The sequence below is a fragment of the Opisthorchis viverrini genome, assembly GCF_000715545.1.
Source record: "Opisthorchis viverrini unplaced genomic scaffold opera_v5_255, whole genome shotgun sequence".
Classification (NCBI taxonomy): domain Eukaryota; kingdom Metazoa; phylum Platyhelminthes; class Trematoda; order Opisthorchiida; family Opisthorchiidae; genus Opisthorchis; species Opisthorchis viverrini.
This window is the reverse complement of record NW_008751911.1, coordinates 168256-191664: the sequence shown is the minus strand read 5'-3', so window position 1 is coordinate 191664 and position 23409 is coordinate 168256. Positions and strand designations below refer to the sequence as shown.

Here is a 23409-nt window from a genome sequence, read left to right as displayed (position 1 = left end):
AAAACCTATGGGACATAAAGAAGCCTAATAATAGTAATATGGAGATCCGAATAAATTATTCTTATCACTAAAAAGATTCTCCCGAATAATAATAACAAACAATAGTGCGTTCTGCTCTTCCAACTGAGAAATCCTCGTTGACTTGTAGTATGTGGATGACAGCAATCTAACAATTTTTGGGGGTTTTTCCACCACTTCTGGTAATCAATATGCATCCGAAATTCATTCATTACCAACTCCATAGGATCTGATTCATAACTTCTGATAGATTTCCCTTTTTACTACTGTCTATTAGGACACACACCCAACGAAACCAGTCGGTAACTGATCACCACCGAAAGCCGCTATCTCATCAAACAATTATCCGAATAACCTATCCAGCATAGCTGGAGGCCAGTACTTCATAATTCACAGCAGGGGTCTGTTGATTTAATGACTAGACCTTCAACGGAGGGTTTATCAACCCGGGGAGCGCTGGTCAGCGGAATATTTCTCAGGTGACGAGCCCCCAAGAAGTATGGTTCGGCCACAGTTGGCTAGAGTAGGAGTTCAAGTGAAGTAATGGCCCTTTGGTATCCTGCCGATTTCATCTATCAGAATGTGACAGTGTTCACACTAAACTCTTATGAGCTGATGTCATTCTTGTAATCATCCAAGATACTGCACTTTTCGACCAATTTGATGAGAAAAAATCAGTGTTTTTGCAAAAACCGAGGCATGACATAATAGTTTTGTGAACTGTATGTCACAAAAGGATGAAGTAAAAGAATGCATTTATTAAAACAAAAACCCCCAATCAGAATTAAAAACCTAATGATACTGCGACAATCTTACACGCCGAAGCAGGACTAAATTTCAACAGCCTCAAAAAACTGCAATAACTAAATTAGTGAGTCAAGTCCAGAGAGCATTTTTGGGTTGCGGGAGGCCTCATGCAGTCACACTACGATGATGGTGACGAGAGGCCGAATTGGTTTCGTCGGAATGGACGGCGCCTTCGACATCAGGTGAGCGAAGAGGGCAGCAGACTATTAGCTAAAACCTACGGAGATCAAAATGTGCAACCGGGCATGGCTAGAAACCGGTGCATGCCAGTGGTCAGCATTAACTACATCAAAAATATTAGTTTCTCAGTCGTTTCCTGTGGCGCCCCCGCCGATTGATCGTGTTACGTGCTATAAGGCCATTCCTTCCGAAATCCAACCAACCATCAGAATAAACTATGTTGACCACTCAGTGTACACTGAGTTTGAAAGTGCATGCCCATAGGCGACTTGCTTCAGTTCAGGGGATACCAAAGCACCCATACGTATATAGGGCGATCGTATCGCACAAAAATTTCATATGATAAACTTAGCGTCCACTTCGCGTAGTGCGCACTTCATTTCACTCATGGTTTGACCCAACTCACGAACTTGTTGACGGAAGGGGCGAATATCGCTTATGTGCACGAGATAATGGACTACTCTCAAGAATACTACTGTCTAAGAGTGGCCGATCCCAGCTGGCCCTTCAATCTTTCCATTGAATTTTGGGACCATAAGGAGACCGAATCCAACCTCGAACCCTGTTGCATGTCTCTAAAAAAAATACCCTTCAGCTGTAGCACCCTTTCGGTGCCTAAATGCCATGCCACCAGAAAGAAGCACGAGGACTGGGATACTGCCAGATGGCCCAAGCCTAGACGTCGAGAAGCAAAGGTCTGGTTCGAACGACGGACCTTCCGGTCAGTAAATTCGCAATCTAACCACTGAACCATGTCGATCGAAATTCACCTCAAAAGGAAAACAAGAAAGTTGGTCTGACGTACAACCTAGACAGAACAACATGACTATTGGTGAATGGACTAATTGTTCACGCCTAACTGGAAATCAACTTGTACGATGGGTCCGACAAAAATACCAAACACTGGGATTTGACGTTAATTGAGTTTACACCGAGTGATACGTGTTCGCTTGGCGACAAAGAATCGGAAACATTCCATGGATCTTCATTCTATTACGTTCGTAATATGTACGCAAACAGCACTGGATGATAGTGAGGGTTGATGCACTCCTACCACAACGTAGAAGGTAATGATGACTAAGCCAACCTGGTGATAGGTTTTGGGAAATCGGACACAAACTGAAGCAGTGTTTCAGTAAGCCAACTCCTGAAGTTCCCATGAGAAATCGTAGGATTGATAGAGATATGATAAAACATAACAGCCCAAGAATCACTGCATCAGCATACGGGCAGCGGTGAAACACAGATTATAAGGGACGATAAAAGATAAACGGAAATAGATAATAACAGACGGGTCACAAGAACCGATGAAGGCAGAGGAGTTTACTGAATACGAGGGACACCTGGTTAGCCTGAGGTTTAGCATCCACGTGAGCCACCAAAGTGGTTCAGAATGCCAATACAATATAAGAAGGAAGTAGCCTTGGCGTAAACTTCTTCCTCACAGGTCGGTACATCCGAAGCCAATGGGAGCTATGATACCGAAAGTCAGGGATACAAAGTCGGATCGTATCATATGGCCACAGTTAACACCCAGTAAGGATAAGAGTTGAGCAGTGTCGTTGCTATCGGGTGGTCGTTAGACACAACAAATACATTTACTAATTTGGAAGGAAAATGTTTGCTCAAAAACGTTCCAAATCAGAAAGACAAATATCAGTGAAGGAAACAGGAACGTACAGAGAGAGGAATAAGTGTAAATCCAAACCCCAAACGTAAATGGAAGCAGTGATGTGACAAGCAATCAAAAAAATTTGAGACGTGTGGGAGGTACGTTGCCAGAATTCACTGTTTGAATGAAGAAAACATAGGGACGAGAGAAGTTAGGCAGTGGCGAGCTGGCACGATGTTCGTGCCAAGGAGGACGACATGGAATGAATCTTGAAGGAGAGAGCATGCTGTATATCGGTGCTTTCCTGAGTGAAACCAATAACCCAACCAAGAGAACTTGGGTGACGAACCACACAGGGCTCGTGTAGGATGGGTCGGGACACCTTTCCAGACAGCATCGTGAGCTGTCTATCATCTGCAACCGCAGAGTATACCCGAGGGAGTCATCCACAACAGAGTGCGTGTAACTGGACACGGGTTGGGCAAGGATTGACATTACCTCTGAAGACATCCCATAAACCGATTACCGTGAAAACGTACAGAGGGATAAAACGCAGTTATAACAGACAGGTTGGGATTAGTTACATGAGACTTACCAAGGACTCCACGTAAAATAGGTCTATCGAATAGCATAACCAACACCGAAGAAACGACGCGAGAACCATAGTCCGGTGAACAACTGGCGGAGTGTGCATGCAGCTCCCTGACGAGTTGAACAGTCTGTCGAACTATGCATATCACCTTACGCAAGGTCTAAATACATATCATGCGATACGTTTCAAATCATGTCACCGACTCTGTCAGACCTTCACAATGTGCCATTTGACCGTTTACTGGCTATCCACGAGTCCGTTCGGTGTGACGTGGAGGAGCCACGATCAATGAGGGGTTGTGGTAGCTTTTCTGAACGCCTTGACCAGTCATTTCGCCTCCATAGACTTACTGGATTTTGTTTAACTGTATGTATAACCTAGAAGCAAGTGTGGCGCGAATACTAGAAGAGTGTAGAACGCTATTTCAGAAATTCACTAACTGGGCGGAAACATTTCTTGCGGCGCCAACACACACGCACACTGTCACCATATTGTAGGATAAGTTATAGTGAGACTGGGTGAAAAACAAGAACCAAAAAGTTTAACAAAATGGCAATTTTGAGCGCCAACTAATTCCAACATCAGACAAATGGGAACTACAGTCAGTATTTCAGTGGCTGGTATCTTCATAATCTGAGTGCTTTCCATTTCCCCCCACCCCAGTAAGCTAAGACTCAATGCTCCATGTAGTCATGACGTTAGGAAGTAAAGCTAAAGCAATAAAAAAGCGGAAACCAAAGTGAAAAACCATACTCCGATTGTGCGAAGTTTATCTTACATCATTTTTCCAAAAGCCTGGCGTTTGTTGAAAGGAAATCGCTTGTTTGATCAGCGTAACCAAGGCGTCGGCAGCCAACTGGCGGAGCTCGGTGTGGGAGAGTTTGCACATCTGTGAACCACAAAAACATCAAATGTGATCAGGAAGTGAAATTTTTCTTGTAAAAATTACTAGGATAGATATAGAGACATAGACTGCTAAGCAGCCAGGAGAAACTAACGCAAACAAGTGCTTGACAGAGACGGATAGACCCGAGCTCAGAAATTTGTGCACAGGCAACTGCGCTGGAAACATGAAGTCCTTTCTACAAAACCCATGAGAAACGATGGCAACTTTTGGGGAATAATTCCGAATCGACCATGACTAAGTAAATAAATGCACTACTCCTTTTTAATATAAATACTCTTGTGTATCTGGTTGTTCACTACATCGGGCATGAATACCTTTTGATTAGATTATGAACCGGCAGTTGGAATTGCTTGTTTTTGTTCTTCCCCCACATACAGTTAAAAAATTCTTCGTCAAATGGTCGGAAAATCCACTTACCCAATCACATTCAACAAAACAACATAGAGCCTAATATCCAATAAGAATGCAGAAAATGAACCCAGATACACTGATAACAGATTTACACGGGAGAATGAACGAACTAGATGGGGTAAAATGGAAACAGATTCCGAAAACCAGCTGACTCTAGAATATATGTGACTGTAACGATTCAACTGGAAGGAAGCGATGAGTGCCTACAATCAGACCGAGTTAAACTGTGTGGAATGGCCCAACTTGGTTAAATTCTCACAACTCTACGCCAAACTGCATGGCTATTTGGCCCTGATTGTGTGTGTATTCGGAAGTGTGACCAACATTTTGAACGCCATCATTTTGACTCAAAGAAGTATGCGCAACCCAACAAACGTCATACTGACCGGAGTGGCCTCAGGGGACCTTGTGACTATGATAGCCTATGGAATATACGCAGTCTACCTGAATGTACTAACAGCACCAAGTCCAGATGAATACACACATAGTTTGGCAATGGTGCGAGTGATACTGATTACCCAAGGGCTCATCCTTGGGTCGCACACGTTTTCAACTGTGTTGTTGGTCGTACTGGCCGTTCTACGATGCCGGATCATGTATGTGGTCACTTTGGGTCGGGGATCGAAAAGCCATGGAAAAACAGGAGTGCAACCGAATGCACAGAAACGCATTGTGTTAGTCGGATTCGCCGTTGGGATCGTATTGGGCTTGACAGTGGGAATTCCAGTGCACTTTATATATGAGATAGAACTGCGACCCCATAACCAAACCTCACAAATGAATGTGACGCACAGTTTAATGTCGTACTGGTTTGATATTCGACCTGGAGCGGATGGTCTTGAACATGGACACTTCGTACTGAATGGAGTATTCGTCAAAATTCTGGCATCCGTGCTCATTTTCGTTCTAACCAGCTTCCTTCTGGTTACAATGCGAATAGCCGAAAAACACTACCAAGAACTGCAAATGTTGTCCGGAAAAAAGCCTGCAAAGTTGGTACAGGCTGAGCGAGCAAATACTGAAGACCTGACGAAAACCCGGGTGGGCACGAATACCAACAGTGAAGTCGTTCCGTCTATGCGTATCTCTTGCTCTAACACATCCAACGAGAAGCCCAGTATGTTACGACTAATAAACAAAACGCGGCAAACTCAGCGTGCAACTGTCATGCTAATCATTTTAGTGATAAGCTTCGTTGTTACCGAAGCTCCACAAGGTGTGGTCAACACACTGGTGGCAATTAAGGGCGATTGTTTCCACAACAATGTCTACGTACCTTTAGGTGACATATTAGATTTGTTAGTCCTGATGAACTCGTCAGTGAATTTCATACTCTACTGTGCAATGTCTCAGATGTTTCGTGTGCATTTCAGACATTTGATTGCCAAATGCTGTTGTCCATCTATGTGTGTCGAAGCTAGAGGACAGCGAGACCTGACGAACCGGCCACCATCGGCTTGGGCCACAACAAACATGCCTATGCACGTAGAAACCTGTTATCAGCACACGTGGATGCGTTCGAAAAAAGTGATTTCCAACACCCCTGTTATACTCCTAAATGCACCGGCCTCGTCCGATGGAATCGTTCATGACAAAACCGATGAAAGAGTGAGGACCTGATCAGTGACATATAACATGGTTGTCAAATTCCACGCCTGAATAACTTTCCCGGTAAACCGAAAAAGGCGCCAGCTTCATTACAATCGACACTTTGATATACCCAGTAAGTACTCTCGATGCTCATACTCGTGTATTTTTGTATACAATCCTGCAAGGACGATAAAAAAATACTTCTTTTTCATGTGCTTCTTAGCCAGTTAGACGGAGCGAAATTAGAAAAAAATAGTCGAAAATTTACTTCACAGTTATGGACAGTGAGGGGATGCAAGATAAATTAGTGTGTCTCAAGATAAGAACCCCGGAATATACACATAAAATGTAATAATTAGGTTAGCCATATAGCGAACCTAAGACCTAAGACAAGCGATGCGATTCCACTTCTAGAAAACATTTCCCATCATCGATCGGCAAGCAATCTTCGGTTCGTAAAGTGGCCGGTTTGCTTCCAGAGAGAACAGGGACACCTTGTGACAATGATCATCAATTAACAGTTAACTGTCACGTTAAACGGTTATCATAAGCATTCTACTCCACTATCCTTCAACACCTACGGATTTAAATGAACTTTACTTGACATAACCTATAGTTAATTTTATCGCATATGCACAGCACTAATCATCCGGAAATGATTTGTCATTTGAAAGGAAGATAATGAGGTTGGAATGAAGGAAACAAAACAAGATAACGTGTTTTACCGGCATTCGCTACTGAATCATCGCTAGAGCGCGATACACACATATTTGTGATGAACTATCTTATTGTGTGATTCCTCACTAAGTAGCACAAGGTGAGTCATATTGAGCTGGAGGTCAGGGGGCGCCCATAGTGACGGAAACGCATCACCATTTCATGGCTGGCGCAGTCTCCTCCATAGGGGCTTACAAAGTCGTCCCCCAAGAGACCAGTCAACATGTGGCCAGGAGACTCAAGGAAGGTTGGTAACACATCTAGTCAGATAGCGAGTTAACCACATTGTTGGACAGTCAATCGTTGTCGAAGGGAATAGTGTAAGATCATATTGAGTGGAGGTCAGGGGGGCGCCCATAGTGACGGAAACGCATCACCATTTCATGGCTGGCGCAGTCTCCTCCATAGGGGCTTACAAAGTCGTCCCCCAAGAGACCAGTCAACATGTGGCCAGGAGACTCAAGGAAGGTTGGTAACACATCTAGTCAGATAGCGAGTTAACCACATTGTTGGACAGTCAATCGTTGTCGAAGGGAATAGTGTAAGAGTAAGAAGTGTAGTGTAGAGTAAGAATCCCCCCACGGAATTCGTACGATATGCATTGCTGACGCTGCTAACTAAGATGAAACAGCCGTATCGTACTTCTTGGCTTTTTCAGAACAGAATGACCTCAATTGTAGAATGAAAACGTGTTTAAAACTGTAGAATCTCACCACCAGAAACCTTTTGGATCGTCTAGAACATTTGAATGTAGCACCACTGCCAAGAGAAGATCCTGAACATCGTCGAATGTGACCTCTCCAGTACGGAATACCGTTTACGTTATCTAAACAAAAGTACGCATCAAGGAAAATTTCCCTGGGAAATGGGCTTCTGGATAAGCCATCAATCAACGATTGCCAATCATTCTGGTCGCCATAACTACATTGGGCAAAGAGTCCCGTTGGTCAGTCAGTTTACTTAAATGGTCATTTGTCGTGTTACACTAAGTAAGGTAAACTGGAATGTTAAAAGCTGCGTCCGACCATTCAAATTTAAACGGATAGTGAGTGTGTTGTTATCAAGTGGAGCATAAGCGACGTAAAAGCAGCACGCTGGCTTCTCCTTTGGTAACACAAAGTTCACAATATAAATCCTAGACTCGCAAACGTATCAACAGCCAAACAACACCCGGAAGCAACAAATACAATTCACAACCTAGCCAACCGGAATTCGCCCTATACCTTCCTTCCCCATAACAAAACTGCCACGAAAATTAAACCTTCCCAAGCAGAATGGTTAAACCGGGCTGGAATGCAATCGGGATTCTGTGAAATTCACGTGTCTAGTGGTGATGAATGATAACAAACTGAAGTATTTCGTCGTGATTTTTGAGAAAAAACTCGAAAATTCGTAGTCGCATATGCATTTCGCATACAATCACACACTGCATTATCACCATGGTGGAATGATCACGCTCCACGAAAGTGGCACTAACAAGTTATTTAAACAACTTCAAATTATGATGAACGTCATATCACTTTCAGGATTGGACCGTAACTTGGTTATAACACACATCCAAATCGCCCCTGGTTTTTTACTTTCAAGGTACCCATGCAAGCTAAATACAAGCAATCCGTTTGTCTTAGCCAACAGCTATGCAAACCGAGAACGGACTCTTTGGTTCCATTTCTTTTGCAACAAACGCAGAATGGTTTTGTTATTTTACAGTTCACTTTCATTGGTTCGTACCTTTATTACCGGCTGCTAATAAGATAAAATAAACCTTGCTTTCGTGTCTCTTACAGTAAGGATTGCATCATCCCTCCCAAACGGTTTTATGACCCTGTGGCTTTCGAATAAATTGTAACAGTACCTTGCCCAAATGGTACTTCTCTAGCTGTGCCTTTCCGGGTTGGCCATGCAAGAGAGGGAACTCTTTTCTACATTTAAGCTGGCAAAGTCGGTAATCCTGGATTCATCAAATGAGCGTTACTTAAATATCGTCATATAGTTGGAAGATAAGTAGGTGACAAGTTACAATTGGTAAACATTCATAGCCACACATTTCCAACCGATATCGAACCATGTTGACCCAGAGAGCGGAACACGATGGCCATCTCCATGTTACTGGAGAAATCATTTGGCCAACCATAAAATTGCTCGCTTTTCAGACGCCATTTTTCCGACGGATGGAGGAACCGATTTACACAAAAAATTGGCCAAACCACCTCAGTTCGTGATGTTTATTGGGTTGGTCCGCACCAAGTAGTTGTTTAAGACATTTCGAAGACAATTGAATCATTTAGCGGCGGTAATCTGGCTCAGCATGGTCACTGTGCAACTCAGAGGACGCACGAACGTTGAGTCACCGCTGGGTCACCGAGCAGTAAGTAGTTTAAACCTTAGTGTACACTCGAAAAACGAATAGCACGAATCCGATCACCAGCACCTCAATCTTTCTTCAATCTCGAATCAAGACTTCGTCTCGAGTCGGAGACAAGGTCTGCATAAGTTGCCTGTTGGACATAATGTGGACAGATATTGAGTAGACATAGAGAAGACCATTGGCTCTATCATAACTCATGAGAAGCAAGAGCAGAATGATTGCTGCGAGCAGCTAAGTGATTATAAGCACTAATTGTACCCCAATTTTGATTTTGTGTGCAGGAGCACAGTCAGACCTAAAGCGATGATGTATATGCTTCAAAATACGAAAACAATACTGGTAAGAAAATGGGTTCAAATAGCTGCCTTTTCAATAGACTAGGCCGAAACGCTTGTTTTTGCTCGAATCGAGTGAGCTAGCATCTACCGCGTTAACAGAGCGGTCTGTGGGGAGGGGAACATGATATCTCGCCAACCAACAAAAAATCTACCAACAAACCCATATTTCCAGCTAAACAAGGTGATGTAACGAATTGCGAAGCTTTACTAGATGAAAATCCTTACAAAAGTTCCGTTCTATTTAATCCTATTCATCTCCGCCCACATACGGAAGACGGGGAAAGAGAGACAATCTGGCAAACGCACAACACAGAAATAAATGCGAAAATTACTAAACGCTGACGTATGAAACATGGGATCTCAGTCCATCTGTGCGCAGATGGAGAATATTCGGTATCAATCGAGATAGACTCCCAAGGTTGTTCGGGGCATGTCAAACAACCTGTTGCCTGTGAGACGTACCAAATAACATTGGTTAAGAATAGCAGACACCGGCACTTCTCTCCCAAATTTCCACGCCTCTATTGTATAATATGTAGCCTCTATATGGAAGTATAAACAGAAAGGCTTATGGAGGCACAACTTGCAACTGAACTTGCCGCGTTCGTACCAAACTTTGTTGATGTGGGGATAGGCATGTGCAGTCATTCGAATACTGTCGGTTTCTAAATTTGATTAAGTCTTTGGAAACCAATCACTGACAGACGAAAATATCGTGATCAATTACGGAGAATGTAATAAATCAAATTTGCTACTATTCCCTGTGCTACTGTTCGGAGTGTAAAAAGCAACAAACCACTGGGTACATGAAAGTCAAATGTTTGAATTCACCTGGTCAATGTTCGACACTTTTTAGTTATGATGCGTATACCAGTTGTATATCGACCGGAATATCCAAAGATTGTTGAAGCTATGAGTATATTTTGAAAGTTTCATGCATATTTCTCTTTATAAGTGAAGCCAATCCATGCCGAAAGCCGAGAAGCACTGTGCAGCTGCTTCACCCTTATTCAGAACCACCAGCAATCCACATCTTACGAAAGTCCAGGGAGTTTCGGAATAGCGACCTCTCAACTAGTGGTTTGAACATTAAGTGCCACTTAATCAGAATGCTGATCGGCCGCTCGTAGCCGAAAGGTTAAAGGTTCTCAATTTTAACCGGTTCGGGATCACCTGGAGTTTCGCAAGATGTGGAGTGCTGATTATTCCCAATAAGGACGAAATAGCTGCACAGTGCTTTTTGGCTTCCCCTACAGGACGGAACTTGCATTAAAATACTCCATATTAGTGAAAACGAAAGACCTCAATCACCAATGATGACTATTGTTCCCTGAAAAATTTTCGCGTGCGCTTTGCGATGAGTTGATTAAACTGAACAGTACCTCTCGCTGAAGTTAACAACTGCATCATAGTGAGCGTCTGCTATGACGCTAACAGTAATAAAAACTCAATGTGTTGGTACTGGTCGACTCTTCACTTGACAAACCAACGTGACATTGACAACGGCATCCTCTACGCGACAAAAATTGTCAACCGTCCAGCTGAAATACAACCCAATGAGGACTCAGGTATAAACCATATTCATATTATAACACCAAATTCATGTCATTTACCCAAGCAGTTTGATTTAGTTCCGAGAATATTAGACATCATAAATAGCAATTCCGGGCTGTTTCGTTGATGTCCATCCAACTCGAGTCTATTACGAGCACAACCCATTCACATTCTCATCAGTAGGACTGTGGATGATGAATGCTGAAGGGTGATTCTCCGAAGAAACGTGTTTTGATTTAGCAAAATGATGGTTCGACCTTGGATGGCGATATCACTTGAGAGGTCAGATCTCAAAAAGATCAGTCCGAATGACTTCACTGCATAAAATCCTATGCCAACAATCAGAAAGAGCCGAAGTGCATGCACTGGATCCTCTTGAACTCCAACAACTAGCAAGTAGCTGACTGATATCAGTGGTTGCAGGACACGTTTTTACCACTGCTACAGCCTGTTGGCTCGTTGGGGTTCGTTTAAACAGCCCAGCTCCTCTAAAAAAAAGAATCCGTCTCAAAAGAAAATGCTTACAGTTCGGTTCTCAAGGTGGTCTCACCAACATGGATAACTGCAGTGCAATCTTCCCTTCTTCAAGTGACTAATCGCACGTACGACGACTTCTCTTTTGAAATATTCTCCTACGCGGATTCAACCTCAAACAATTAATGGATGATATTTTAGTCAGCTTATCGTGTAGATTATTTAATCTGCTGAGTGGACGGGCATGAGCGCAGTAGAAGTCGGATAAAATGCATTGATCCTCAAAAAGATGAAGAGCCATTTAAACAGAGGTTTATCTCAGGACGATCCAAAGTGGTTGCCGCTGTCGCCGTAAGGTGTGCCTCACCCGATGACACACGGAGGCTTCAGTCTCTTTATTACTGATGATCTCTTTGTGGGGGGTGGTGTTAATAAAAGAAAGTGAGAGTACAGTTGGTCCCATCGGAAGGCACTAGCAAAAATCTCTTTCCAAGATGGTCTGCTTGATGGTAGCTTCACCATTAAGATATGCTTAAAAGGATCAAGCAAAATGGGTCTCCACTGGAATAGGGACTCTTCTGAAGGCACTCACTCAAGGCAAATTCAGGAGGGGAAAGTAGCTGACGCTGGGTACTATCCCGTTAAATGTGCTACACAAACCCCAAAAACCAGGACGATAACCTCTGAATAATATGTTCCATCAAACTGAACTACCGCCTGCATAACTTTACGTCTCCTCGAAGACCAAGCGAGAGCAATATCAACCTTCAAAACGCCAGTGCATTTCAGTAGAGTAAGAGCGTCTTAGGACAGCCTCAGTGGGCCCAGTGTAATAAAGCTCATGAAGCTAAGCGAACAGCCCCGGGGAAGTAACTTGAAAGACTTCTATTTCATAAATGCCACTTCGATTACAACTGATAGCTGCTAGCACAATCTAAACAGGTCCGCTATCTCAACCAAACTAAGATTATTTATAACGATAACAATCCTCCTTTCCATATGGAAGCTGCAACCCCTTGCGGACGCGAATGATCATTCTAAAGTATGGCTCCCATTGATGACGACGATATGAGTAGGCTCGTATATATTATCCCATATCTTATCATCAAAAGCAGACGTACACGTAGAAAAATCCACTGGACTGCGCACGGATATTTGTGAACGATAATCGGCCCGTAAAAAAATCAAACACAAGTTTTGGCGCCTTCCAGTTGATATTTGTTTCGCATTTCATTATAAAAGAACAAGGTCGTCCCTTAATCCATATTCCTTTGTCTCGTTCGGAGAAAAAGGATTATTACCAACCCAATTAAGATGGAATTGTTTTATGTGTGTGGTTTCTGCTCAGGGAAGACGAGTGTATGTTGCCGGAGAAGCTTTACTTAGCATCACAAAGCAATTATCACGGGCCCAACAGGTACGCACCGGTCAGTCCTATTAGCCATTTGTATTGCAAATATGCAATACGTTCCACACTTTACTACGCTAAAACAGCCCGAGTACTCTACGTACCAGATTTCGTACGTAAGTCACTTAGTTTCATGGGTTTCCGTCCTATAATATGCAACAAACATGTTACCCAAAGAGTCTGTTGAATCAAAGAGAGCACGAGAGTGCTCAAGGTGTAGCGTGGTCTCAGTTCGTCACGTTCAACATGTGAGTCAATAGGCACCAGATAAACACATAGTAGGGGACGAACTAATCGCTATTGTGATAATAAAGGTAGAGGCGATCATAGTTTCGATTGTTCGCCAATTTACATGGGTGCTCTATCCTTTCCCTCACTTATCTGAGTGATGGGTTTCTCATACCAGCCGGCCATCGAGCTCAATGGTGTCGCCAGGATGCCTAATTATTCTTGGGAAGATCAGCTAAGTTTGTGCTTTTAATATGAGGGTGCGTGAAGGATTGCTACAATTTCCAGAGCAGTGATTGAAATTCCCTCGAATGTGAGTGTGTATCATTAGTAAGCGCGAAATAGAATTCACACAGAACGGTCGGATATTTGCGTCATCGTAGCCGGATGTTTTCAAAGGCGAACCCATCCCTCCATCTATAAAAAGACTCAAACATTACACGTTTAGCTTGTAGTTCACTTTGCACTCAAACTATTTAGAAAACAGTTTAAAGCGACGATTCGACGAACAAATCGCTGTTCCACATTTTGAGCCCATCGTTCTGTTGATACCGGTCTTCTTTTCGCTAGTTGATCGAGTTTGCACAGACGTCAATCACAAACTAGGACATCAACATAATTCCGCCATGCATACCTCATTTATAGCGATTAAGTACAGGTAACATCAGGTGTTGTCTACATCAATCAATCAAGTGGTTTTCGGTAATGTGCTAAAGTATTGGTAGCTCGAATGAGATTATTGGTTGTTGATCAGGTAGCTGTTGATCTGTTCGCCGAGTTTGGCACTTCCTTTGCAAACGTTCGGTCACCATACAAGAGGACATCATCAGTGCGCAGTTGGGTGGGTACTTCTTCATTGCCTGCGTGACTTATATAGCGCTTGAAAACTATCTGTTGTCTTCTGACATGATTGGATACTTGAGGGTAACGATTCCCGTGAATCTATTGGTCCGTTTGTAATCTTTGTTGCATTGTGGTCTGCATTCTTTTGTGTTGATTGGTTATTCTCCTTAAGTAGCCGCGACCATTGGTTCATTCGCTGAGCTGGACGACTCTTAATGGAGAGACAATTTCTGTGCATCGTTCTGTGCGCAAGCTATGCTGTGTCAGCGATTATTCTTTTAGCACCATTGTTTAGGGAGGGCCGAGCGGCTCGAAGGCACCGAGTGACTACTGAATATACACATGATACAATAGCACATCTGTGTTTGTGAACACTTGTTTGCAGCCAATCACCGAAAGTCGTGTACATTGATAAATGTAATAACCAATTAACATAGAGCATAAACTAGTTTGACCGTCTGAGCACAGCAACACGGATGTCATCCAAGTCGACGGATGACAACAGTGGCTAGGATCAAATAACACCACGGCTGATGCAAGCGTGCTCAAGAAAATGACCCCGAAAAAATTCTGTGCCGACGTGTCGCCATCCTAAATGAATCATTAAAATTGTCTCCGGCCCGTTTAGAACAAATGTATCGGGTGGAACATATGATTCCCAGATGACCAAGGCCTAGGCATGCGCACCACAAGAGGGAACATGGAACGCCAGGTAAGACACGAGTACATGACAGCTCCAGAAACAGAATATACATCAAACGACAGTATACGATGATCTAGTGGTGACCCAGGTTGCTTTTCTATTGGCTGAGTGGACCGATCGGGCTAGCGATGGAGTCATCTATCACTGATTGCAGGTGGAATAGAGGCGCCTCGTTTTCTACTTCCAAACAGACCCAATAAGAACTGAACACCATGTTAATCCAAAATGACACTGAGTTCATGCAGAAGCAATGAGATGTTGAGCGTTGGTACTGTATCATTAAAGCCCAATTCAATTGAACTGACATGGTTGTACGACAGTGAAGCGTCAGTGTTCCTCGCTGGTATTGCTATCAATGATGATGATAAATGAAGATGAGGTGTTCATGGTGGAAAACGCGCAACTCCGCAAAGTGTACTGCGGATGGTTGTGAATTAGATGAAATACGAGTGAATTAAACATGGAACTGAAGTAGTTCAAAGTAGTTTGACTCTTGGCTCCTATGCTTTCACGTGAGATGGTCACAAATGGTACGAATCGCTGATATTCTCAGTGTATTATGCTGAAAGTAAACTTCAACGGAATAGTTGTGATGAGTGACTGATTCCTATGGAAAAGCACTGGAAAATAATCATCGCCAGTGAAAATAAGAACTGAATGAGCATTTCCGTCTCTGAAGATGGACTGGATCCGTTGCACACCACAGAGTGGTTAAGTATGAGTAGCACCACACTGTTTCCAGTAAAACCATTTGATCTGAGACTGATATTTCCGGAAAGATCATCTCCGAATTAGCTAGAATGTTCACGAAGTGTCATTTCCCTTTTCATTAAAGACCAAGATGAAAGATTCGTGCGTTGGGCTTCCTCACATGCGGGTAGCAAGTACATGAACGACCATTCGTAGTCAATATCATCATCATTGATACTAATACGGCAGTAATACTTGACGACGCTTAACTGTCACATAAGCATGAGGGAGGAAAGTCTCCGCTACAATGAGACTTGACGTTACCGTGGTCTGACGGTTTGAGTGCCTCCGTGACGCATTGAGCTATACTGGGTAGTGTGCATGCGATACTCACAGAGTCTTTCATACCAGTTTGGTGAAAGGTTAGGGGCCCGACTAACACAGTTTCCTTGCCATCCAGGTTGGGAGTTAGAACATGTGTGGCGACGTGCTCTATAAAAATGGTAACGCAATGGTGTTTCCCGCCGAATACCGCTGTTTTCCGGTCAGGCTTTTGGGCCAAAGGTTTTGGTTGGGAGCACTATTCGTCCTCTTGTATAGGCCTGGGCGCCCTCTCAGTATCGCTCCCCATGTACAACCATGATGACACTTACAACTAACAATACCCTCATGCAACATCGGCCGTCGCGTGATGTCACCAGCCGGGTCGTCTTACTTCTTGCAAACACCATGGCGGATAAGCAGGGACATACTACTGCCGACTCCTCGCTTCTTAAACTTTCGCGTCCTTACTCTTCTACCCTATCCCACCCAAGTTTGAGTACCCTTTCCGAAGGATTGGTCGCATTGTTCACCGTGCATCAGACCCAGCTGCAGTCTCTGTACGTTCGAATGCACTGACAACCCCGAACACTACGACACCTGTTTTCAAATCACGAAAGCCGATCCTACTTGGCTGCCTTTAATGTTCGAACACTGAGACCAAATGAGCAGGTGGCTCCTGCTCGTACGCTGGATTCCCTCTGCATTGACATATGTTGCCCGTTGAACTGACTACCCGCTCGCACTCTTCCCGGTTCTGGCTGCGCAGCTCTGGTGGTGCAGAGGCCGTTGCAACTGGATATGTGGGGGCTGGTGCCGTACTGAGCCACCGAGCGGAAGCGTCTTTACTTGATTGGATACCCGTTGATAGTTGCCTCAGCGCAGTTCGTTAGGTAAAGTCCATGACAATGTAGTCCATCGCAACCTACTTCTTTTGTCTGCTTAGGCCCCAAAAGATGGTAGCTCTGAATCTGTCAAGAGTTTCTATGAAGCCGCATGTGCTCTTTTGCAATCGGATAAAAGCTCATATGTCGTTGAGGTTGCTGGTGGAAGGACCGTTCAGGTAGTTAGATGTAGCGCATATGTCGCACGAACCTACTGAAAAATATTCGGGTATTCACGGCTTTCTGGGCCTTTTCCATTTTCTTGGCTCCCGTATCCACCAGACTTCACGGTCGCCGTGCACGCTCGCTTTCACTTGACGTCTGATAATTCGTCGGGTAAAACTGTGTTCTGGAACAGTAGAGATACTTTTGCGAAACTTAAGCAGTGTCACAATTTGGTTTGATATCCCGTGCTTGAGTGGGGCCGATAGCGCTGCGCCACAGGCAAAACTCTCAACACTGTGGAAAGAGGTGGCGATCTCGTACCAGATGGTGGAGCAGTTGGAAGAGATTCTGGCTGACTCTGGTAAATTCGTCTAACATCCGCATTTGCCAGTATCTCAGTTAACTGTTAGTCCGCAACTTATGCGGCCCTGGAAAATGAGAGAAAAGACTCCGGACGAGCGCGTGGTCGGAATCCAAAACGAGCGTCTGCCGCCTACCGAGACCCGTGTTGTGCTCTGTGCCTCCTTCAGAATGGCGCAAACTGCGAGGTGGACAACGTATGACTTCGGAGAAGGGTGTCAGAGAGATTACGAAGAGTTTGGGTGCAGTATGCTTCCCAGGAAGGGGTCCCCGTGGGCACTTGGCTAAAGATACTGCAAGACATGGCGGCTGATCGGTATCAATGCCTTTGGTGTTGTCGGTTTCTTTCCAGACTGTTCGACTGAGCGCTTGGAGGTGTAGGCAGCTCACAATGTTCGTATTAGCCCCTTCATCATCCACTCTTTTCCCTAATTTTAATTCTACAGCTTGATATATAATAAGATAAACTTTTTGGTTGTATGGTATCAGCATCAGTGTCAACCCTGATGATGCTGTCTCTGATCATGACCCTTAGAAGGAAAGGCTAAGCAGTGTAGAAGAAAAGGAAAAGGTGGAGACTAAGTGCGAACAAGCCCCATGTCCTTAGGGGAAATTCGCAGTAGACAGGTCTGTTTCCTACGTGGTGACACATGTCCATTTCAGCTACGTGAGCCTAGGTTACCGCGGTGATTATTCTAAATATGCTCCTTCAGAAGAAGTTTACTATCTCGGGGATGACACCACCTGATTCCCGGTCATCTACAACCCTCTAGGAAGACCAAATATCATGTCGCTGTACTGTATTCTTTGTGGATTACTTCAATGAAGCACAGGTGAGTGTCGCGGAAATTTGACCATTCAAGCGTTTCAGCCTACATAAATGGTTCCGTGATATGCACAGCCTAGGAGGCTCTAGTCCCTCATGTACCTCTCATTAGCACCAGACTGGCTGGCTGGCAAGTAATTCAGGTGGGTCGTGTGATATGCGCACAAAGCAACCCACCGCAGGGCGGGTTTGTAAAGACCAATCGGTCCGCTTCAGATAGTACAATCGCAGAAGCATGTGCAAGTTCCTCGGATGGTCGCGTGATGGTGGTTGTAAAAGTTGAAAAAGGCTATGAAAACATTCAACAAAAAAGGTACATATTGTGAATTGGGATGGTGGACAATCTCATCCCCCAGGATCTCCCTCAGAGATTTTTTGTTTCCTCAGAATGCTAAACCGAAGTTTTATTTGTATCAGACAAAGTTCAGAACACGAGCCTAAAACGCACCACCTTCGTCAGATGATCGACGATCTGAGACTTTCAAGTAACCTAGTCCTGACTGAAGCAACCAAAGAAAAGCGTAGAAAGTCCATGGTCAGCAGAAGGGTCCAACCAAGGGTCTCAACGAATAAAAGACGCACTTGGGGATTTCAAAACAATCTATTTTCTTGTAAGCCATGGCCAGACGTCCAATCTTTCCGAAGCGAAACCTAATGCCTTTTTTCCGAGATGAGTTTGTTTAACGGGGGCAGCAGTTGAGGTGCAAACCATGCCAATGAAGTGATAGTAAACAAAGTCCACAAATCGATGCGAACAATCATACAGTACTTATAGTCAGTTCCATCAATTTCTGTGGACAAAGGACAAGATCACAACAAGGAAACCGGAGATCACTGGTTCGAAATTAATCTGTGTAATTTTCGTGCTAGGATATCCTCATGCTTTCCATCAAATATGTCGATAAAAAAGTCCTACCGCGATCCGATACGCACGCACTCAACCACATACATATCACTGCAGTCACCTCGCCCGGTGGTTAAACCGATGCAAGGTAGTTAATCGAATAAGCGAGGAGATCAACGACCATACGACGTCTTATTAATATCATTTACCATCATTTATTCCGTAACGTGAGGCTGTCTGTAGTGAAACAACTATTCCAGTGAACAGCATTCGAAAATCCTCCCCGTTAGGTTCCACAGAATTTCACGCAGCAAAACACACACTTGTGTCAGTAAAAAAGGATGTAAATTCCAAAGGAAGGCAGGAACAGGATATGACTTACAGAGAGCAGCTGACAGCAAACACTGTCCCACCAGAGATTGAGTCGATCGATATTGACGAGACCAACCTCCGTCAGCTTAAAGACCGGAAACTGGCTGGGATTCTGAAACATGAAACAACAGTAGGATTGTTGATACAGTAAAAACCCCTTCAATTACGGATTGTGATATCGGAAGACCAAACTGTATATCCTGTTGTGATTCGTGGATTCGTTTTCAACTAGCTAAAATTGTTTGGTCTGTTAATGCAAAGTCCATCTTAAACAACAGGGATCAATAGCGGAATTAATCCTCGAAGCTCAACATCGTTATACGGACCGTGTTTTGCGTCCCGTCCAGCAACGCGTCATTTGCAGCACACACTGAATGTAAACGTTTGTGTCTCTTGTTGGGATAGACGGAGTGACTTCAACTCTAACGGGAACTCTACTTGTAAGTTCATGAGTGGGTCAGAAAATGTTCATGAGTTAGGAGTATCCCCTATTGGCGGAGGGGAGTGCACATCACATATTTGGTCCATGTGTCTAGGCTCCACGCAGATGTACATGGTGTATTAACGGTCTCACAAGGTTTGAAATCTGAAAATGAAAATCAGAACTCATCACTGATAACCACTTTCATGTCCAAAAGTCAGCCACGCTAAATTCGCTAACTGCCAACCAGAAAAACACAACCATAGAGTTTTTGGTCCATTATATAACAAGCCGTAAGAATCGGCAGAAAAACTTCAACCGTGACTGAAACTCCAGGTTGAAAATCTCACCTTATTCACGCTCGCCAATTCCATGGCCTCAGATGATAGTTGGCACAGCCCCAAAATTAGATCATTCAAAGCGGTCGCATCAAGCTCGCTGGGGATTAGAAGACACGGTGACAACAGTGTGATGCTAACCATGGAGGAAAACTACGTTAATGGATCTCGCACAATAGGGATATGGGTATATGCACTGTTGAGTAAACAAGCGGATGATTCAGCGTAATACCAGAAAGAAATATAAATCAGTTAAAAAGCGTTTGGAAGTGAAATTATATTGGTGGATTGTTGAACACGTATGAGAAGTAAGTAGTGATTGTCTGAAGATAAGTGTCCCTAATATCATACAATGCTATTTCTAAACAGTCAATTTCTCAACTGACTTCAGAAGGGTGGTCAACAGGTTTGGCTCTCTAATCCTGGTTGTAGAGCAGGCTAACTAGAGTGATCTACACTTGAAAAAATTTACAGATTGTCTCTAAAAAGAGACAAATGCATTCAATAACGAATGCTCCGCCTAAAAAGGCGTCACTGGAGGAAGAGTGTAGCCTATCTTTGGGAATGACCACAGGGGGGGTTATAGTGAGTTTTTAAAAGGGAAACATTAGCTTGTCAGGTAGGCTGGTACTAGCAAAACATCAAGACATACGTAAGCTCGGGCAAGAGGATGAATAATTCGGATTGTCATGACTACGTGAACCACAATTTTCGTAATTCTCCCCTATATTTTCGGCTCATGTACTACCAATATTTGACGATTAGAGCGTACATTACGCCCTTCTCCTGTCTCCCTTCTAATCACGACCTGGAATCACTCGACTCTCGCAACACATTTGCTAAGCAAAACTAGTCTAGGCGACAGGCCAGGAGCTGAGAGATTCCTGCAAAAGCAAAGAAAACATACTTGGAGCGAGTGAATAAGGCGGATAACATTGAAGACAGAACAGCAAGATCGTTTGTCGCAGATGAACTGAGTAGAGGAGTACCAGATTGTGCCTGATTACCAGGTGCACTCGCAAGTGGACCATCCGGAGGCTTGGCAACCGCAGTACTAGAAGTAGGAAGCGGTTTGAAATACAGTTGGGCGACTGGTTCAACTTTCAAGCTCAACATCCAAACCAAATTCTGAAAACAATGACAAGGACAATAAGCGAAGGTATGATGTACTAGTAAAATATACCAGATGAAGAACTCCATTGTGACAGAGACGTATATAATAAGAACAAAGTAGACCTAAGTGGGCGATCTAGTTATAGAGAACTGCCAGAACAGTGAGGCAAGATCAAACTACACTACGGTTATTCTGCTTTCACCAAGGCTTAACACCCGGTTGGGTGGTCACTGAAAGGCTGAAGCTGCAACCAAACTGACGAAGAATAGAGCCGTTGTCTGTTAGCATTGGCTTTCCGGGAGGCCAAAGGATAACCCTAAAAGTCAGGAGGTGCCGCTAATAGCAGAATCCTCCGGCGATATTGATCCCTTGCATTAGCGGGCCACACAAGACCCTATTACTAGACCTACTACTGCATCTGGTCGAAAACAATTCAATTCCGGTGATCCTGATGATAGCGCCCGAAAAGTGTCAAACTAGGCTATCCAGCTTGGAGAACCAGTAATGTCTGTGTGAGAACACTGGATGACCAGATCAGTTTAATCACCTAAAGCCTTAAAATGAACAGAAGAACAAAGAGAAGAGAAAACAGTCTGGTGTCTAAGCCGCTAAGCAGTCGCACAGCCAACCCATGTACAAATTGAATGAATCTTGGTCAATGAATTCCACCATTAATCTTCCACCTGGAGGAGCCCGGGGAGAGTAAGAGGTGTAAAAACGTCAATAGTTTTTTCGCAAGGATTAGCCACCTCGTTCCTAGGATGCTTACACGATAAACAGCAGTGAAGCAGGCAACTCAAGATTAGCATATGGTCTGGTGAAGACACAATGCGGGAACAGGTTTGAATGTATCAACTCACAGAAAAACACAAACAACACGCAACTGCGAGTGCACACTGAAGCTTAGTGGCACAAACAAACATTAGCCAGTCCTGTGAGAAAGGGATAATCGACAAACAATAGGAAGTTCGCGTTCGGATGAGGAAATAAATCAAGTTCGTGAGGTTGAAACGAGAGTCCACGTGCAGCATGGAGCAACAGAGCCGTAACCGGATTAGAGCCAACGAAATCAACTGGCTGTTGGACAGGAAAAGAAAGTTCAAGGACCCGGGTAAACAAGTAGCACACGAGGAGTGTGAAAGAGCTCGTAAATAATACCCCAAGAGACAACTCCTGATAAGTAGGATTTCGGGCATCTAAAATGGGGGTGGGTATGAAAGTGGTTTTGGTAGAACATCCAGCTGCAACAATGAGATTGGATTACATATAACTGGATTCTCGTGATTATTTATAAGCATATTGGCAGCTTGGAAAAATGTAAACTACTATTCCCAAAATAGAAAACGACAAGGAAAGAGTTATGAAATAATGGAATTGCAAACATCCAACCGAAAATACGAATAACAATAAACCAACAACAGCCCACCTGAAAAGTGGACAAGACGATATTCCACGAACAACCAAGAAAGTTTCCGTAAACCTGAGCCATTTCAAGAACTGCGCGAGCCGCTTGCAGATGTTTCACCGTGAGGATCAAAGACCCAGTGGGAGAAGTACCATGGGACTCGGTAGTGCTTACAGAGGAAATCGCTGACGAAGTGGTAGTTGATTGGGGCACGCTTGCAGGTCCTGTTGTGGTGGGCTTTGTGTTAATATTCACACTGTTTCCGACTCCCTGTGTCACTACCACAGCTACTGGACTCCGCTCGAATGCATCCTCATGTGGAATCGCAACAGTCTGAAGAGCAGCTGCACCAGTGGTACCTAAAAACACAAGAACATGAACAGCAGCTAACAATGAATTAGTAAACTTCGAAGCACAGCAACAATTGTAACGAGAATTAATGTGAGAACTCCAAGCTACAAATGATGGAAGAACAGAAAAATATACTGTAAAAGAGGTCGAGTAAATAAAAATTAGTTGCAGTGATGCTTTAAAAGCGCGCGTCACCAATGGAGATCCAACCATAACCAGAGGGATCAGTTCCTATCTCTCAAAATATCGATGACAACAAAACATAGTCTTAGGGGATGCGTGTACGAGTAGTCCCGTAGAACACCTAGCTTCTGCTCTCGTATCGGCAAATTGCAACTTTAAAAAAAGTGTAAGAGGGTATAAAACCTCATCACATCTCAAGCACCGAAAGACCACTGGAATTCGTAATTGTCTCAGTGACCTTAGTTCCCTTCACCTCTGTCAAAACAGATACGTCTGTCTGGAAAAGTAAGTGTGCCCTGGGAGAAGAACCACAGTGTCATATATATATATATATATATATATATCCCGTCTCCCGTGTATCTCCACATATGGAAAGGTCATGCTC

At 43.8% G+C, this 23409-nt stretch overlaps 2 protein-coding genes across 2 annotated transcripts in view; one reads left to right on the top strand and one right to left on the bottom strand.

Annotated features, from left to right (window-relative positions):
- The window catches only part of T265_09082 (hypothetical protein), a gene marked incomplete at both ends in the record, with an annotated part of 101741 nt that overhangs the window by 45093 nt on the left and 33239 nt on the right, over positions 1-23409 (bottom strand). Inside the window, 5 exons of the mRNA XM_009175067.1 lie at positions 3988-4098; positions 19223-19324; positions 19984-20071; positions 20879-21099; positions 22512-22849. Coding sequence (XP_009173331.1) covers positions 3988-4098; positions 19223-19324; positions 19984-20071; positions 20879-21099; positions 22512-22849 — 860 coding nt within the window. The remainder of the gene's footprint in view (positions 1-3987; positions 4099-19222; positions 19325-19983; positions 20072-20878; positions 21100-22511; positions 22850-23409) is intronic.
- Positions 4723-6147, top strand: T265_09081 (hypothetical protein; the record flags this gene model as incomplete). Its single annotated transcript, XM_009175066.1, has 1 exon — positions 4723-6147. One exon carries the CDS (start codon positions 4723-4725, stop codon positions 6145-6147), a length of 1425 nt encoding a protein of 474 aa, XP_009173330.1.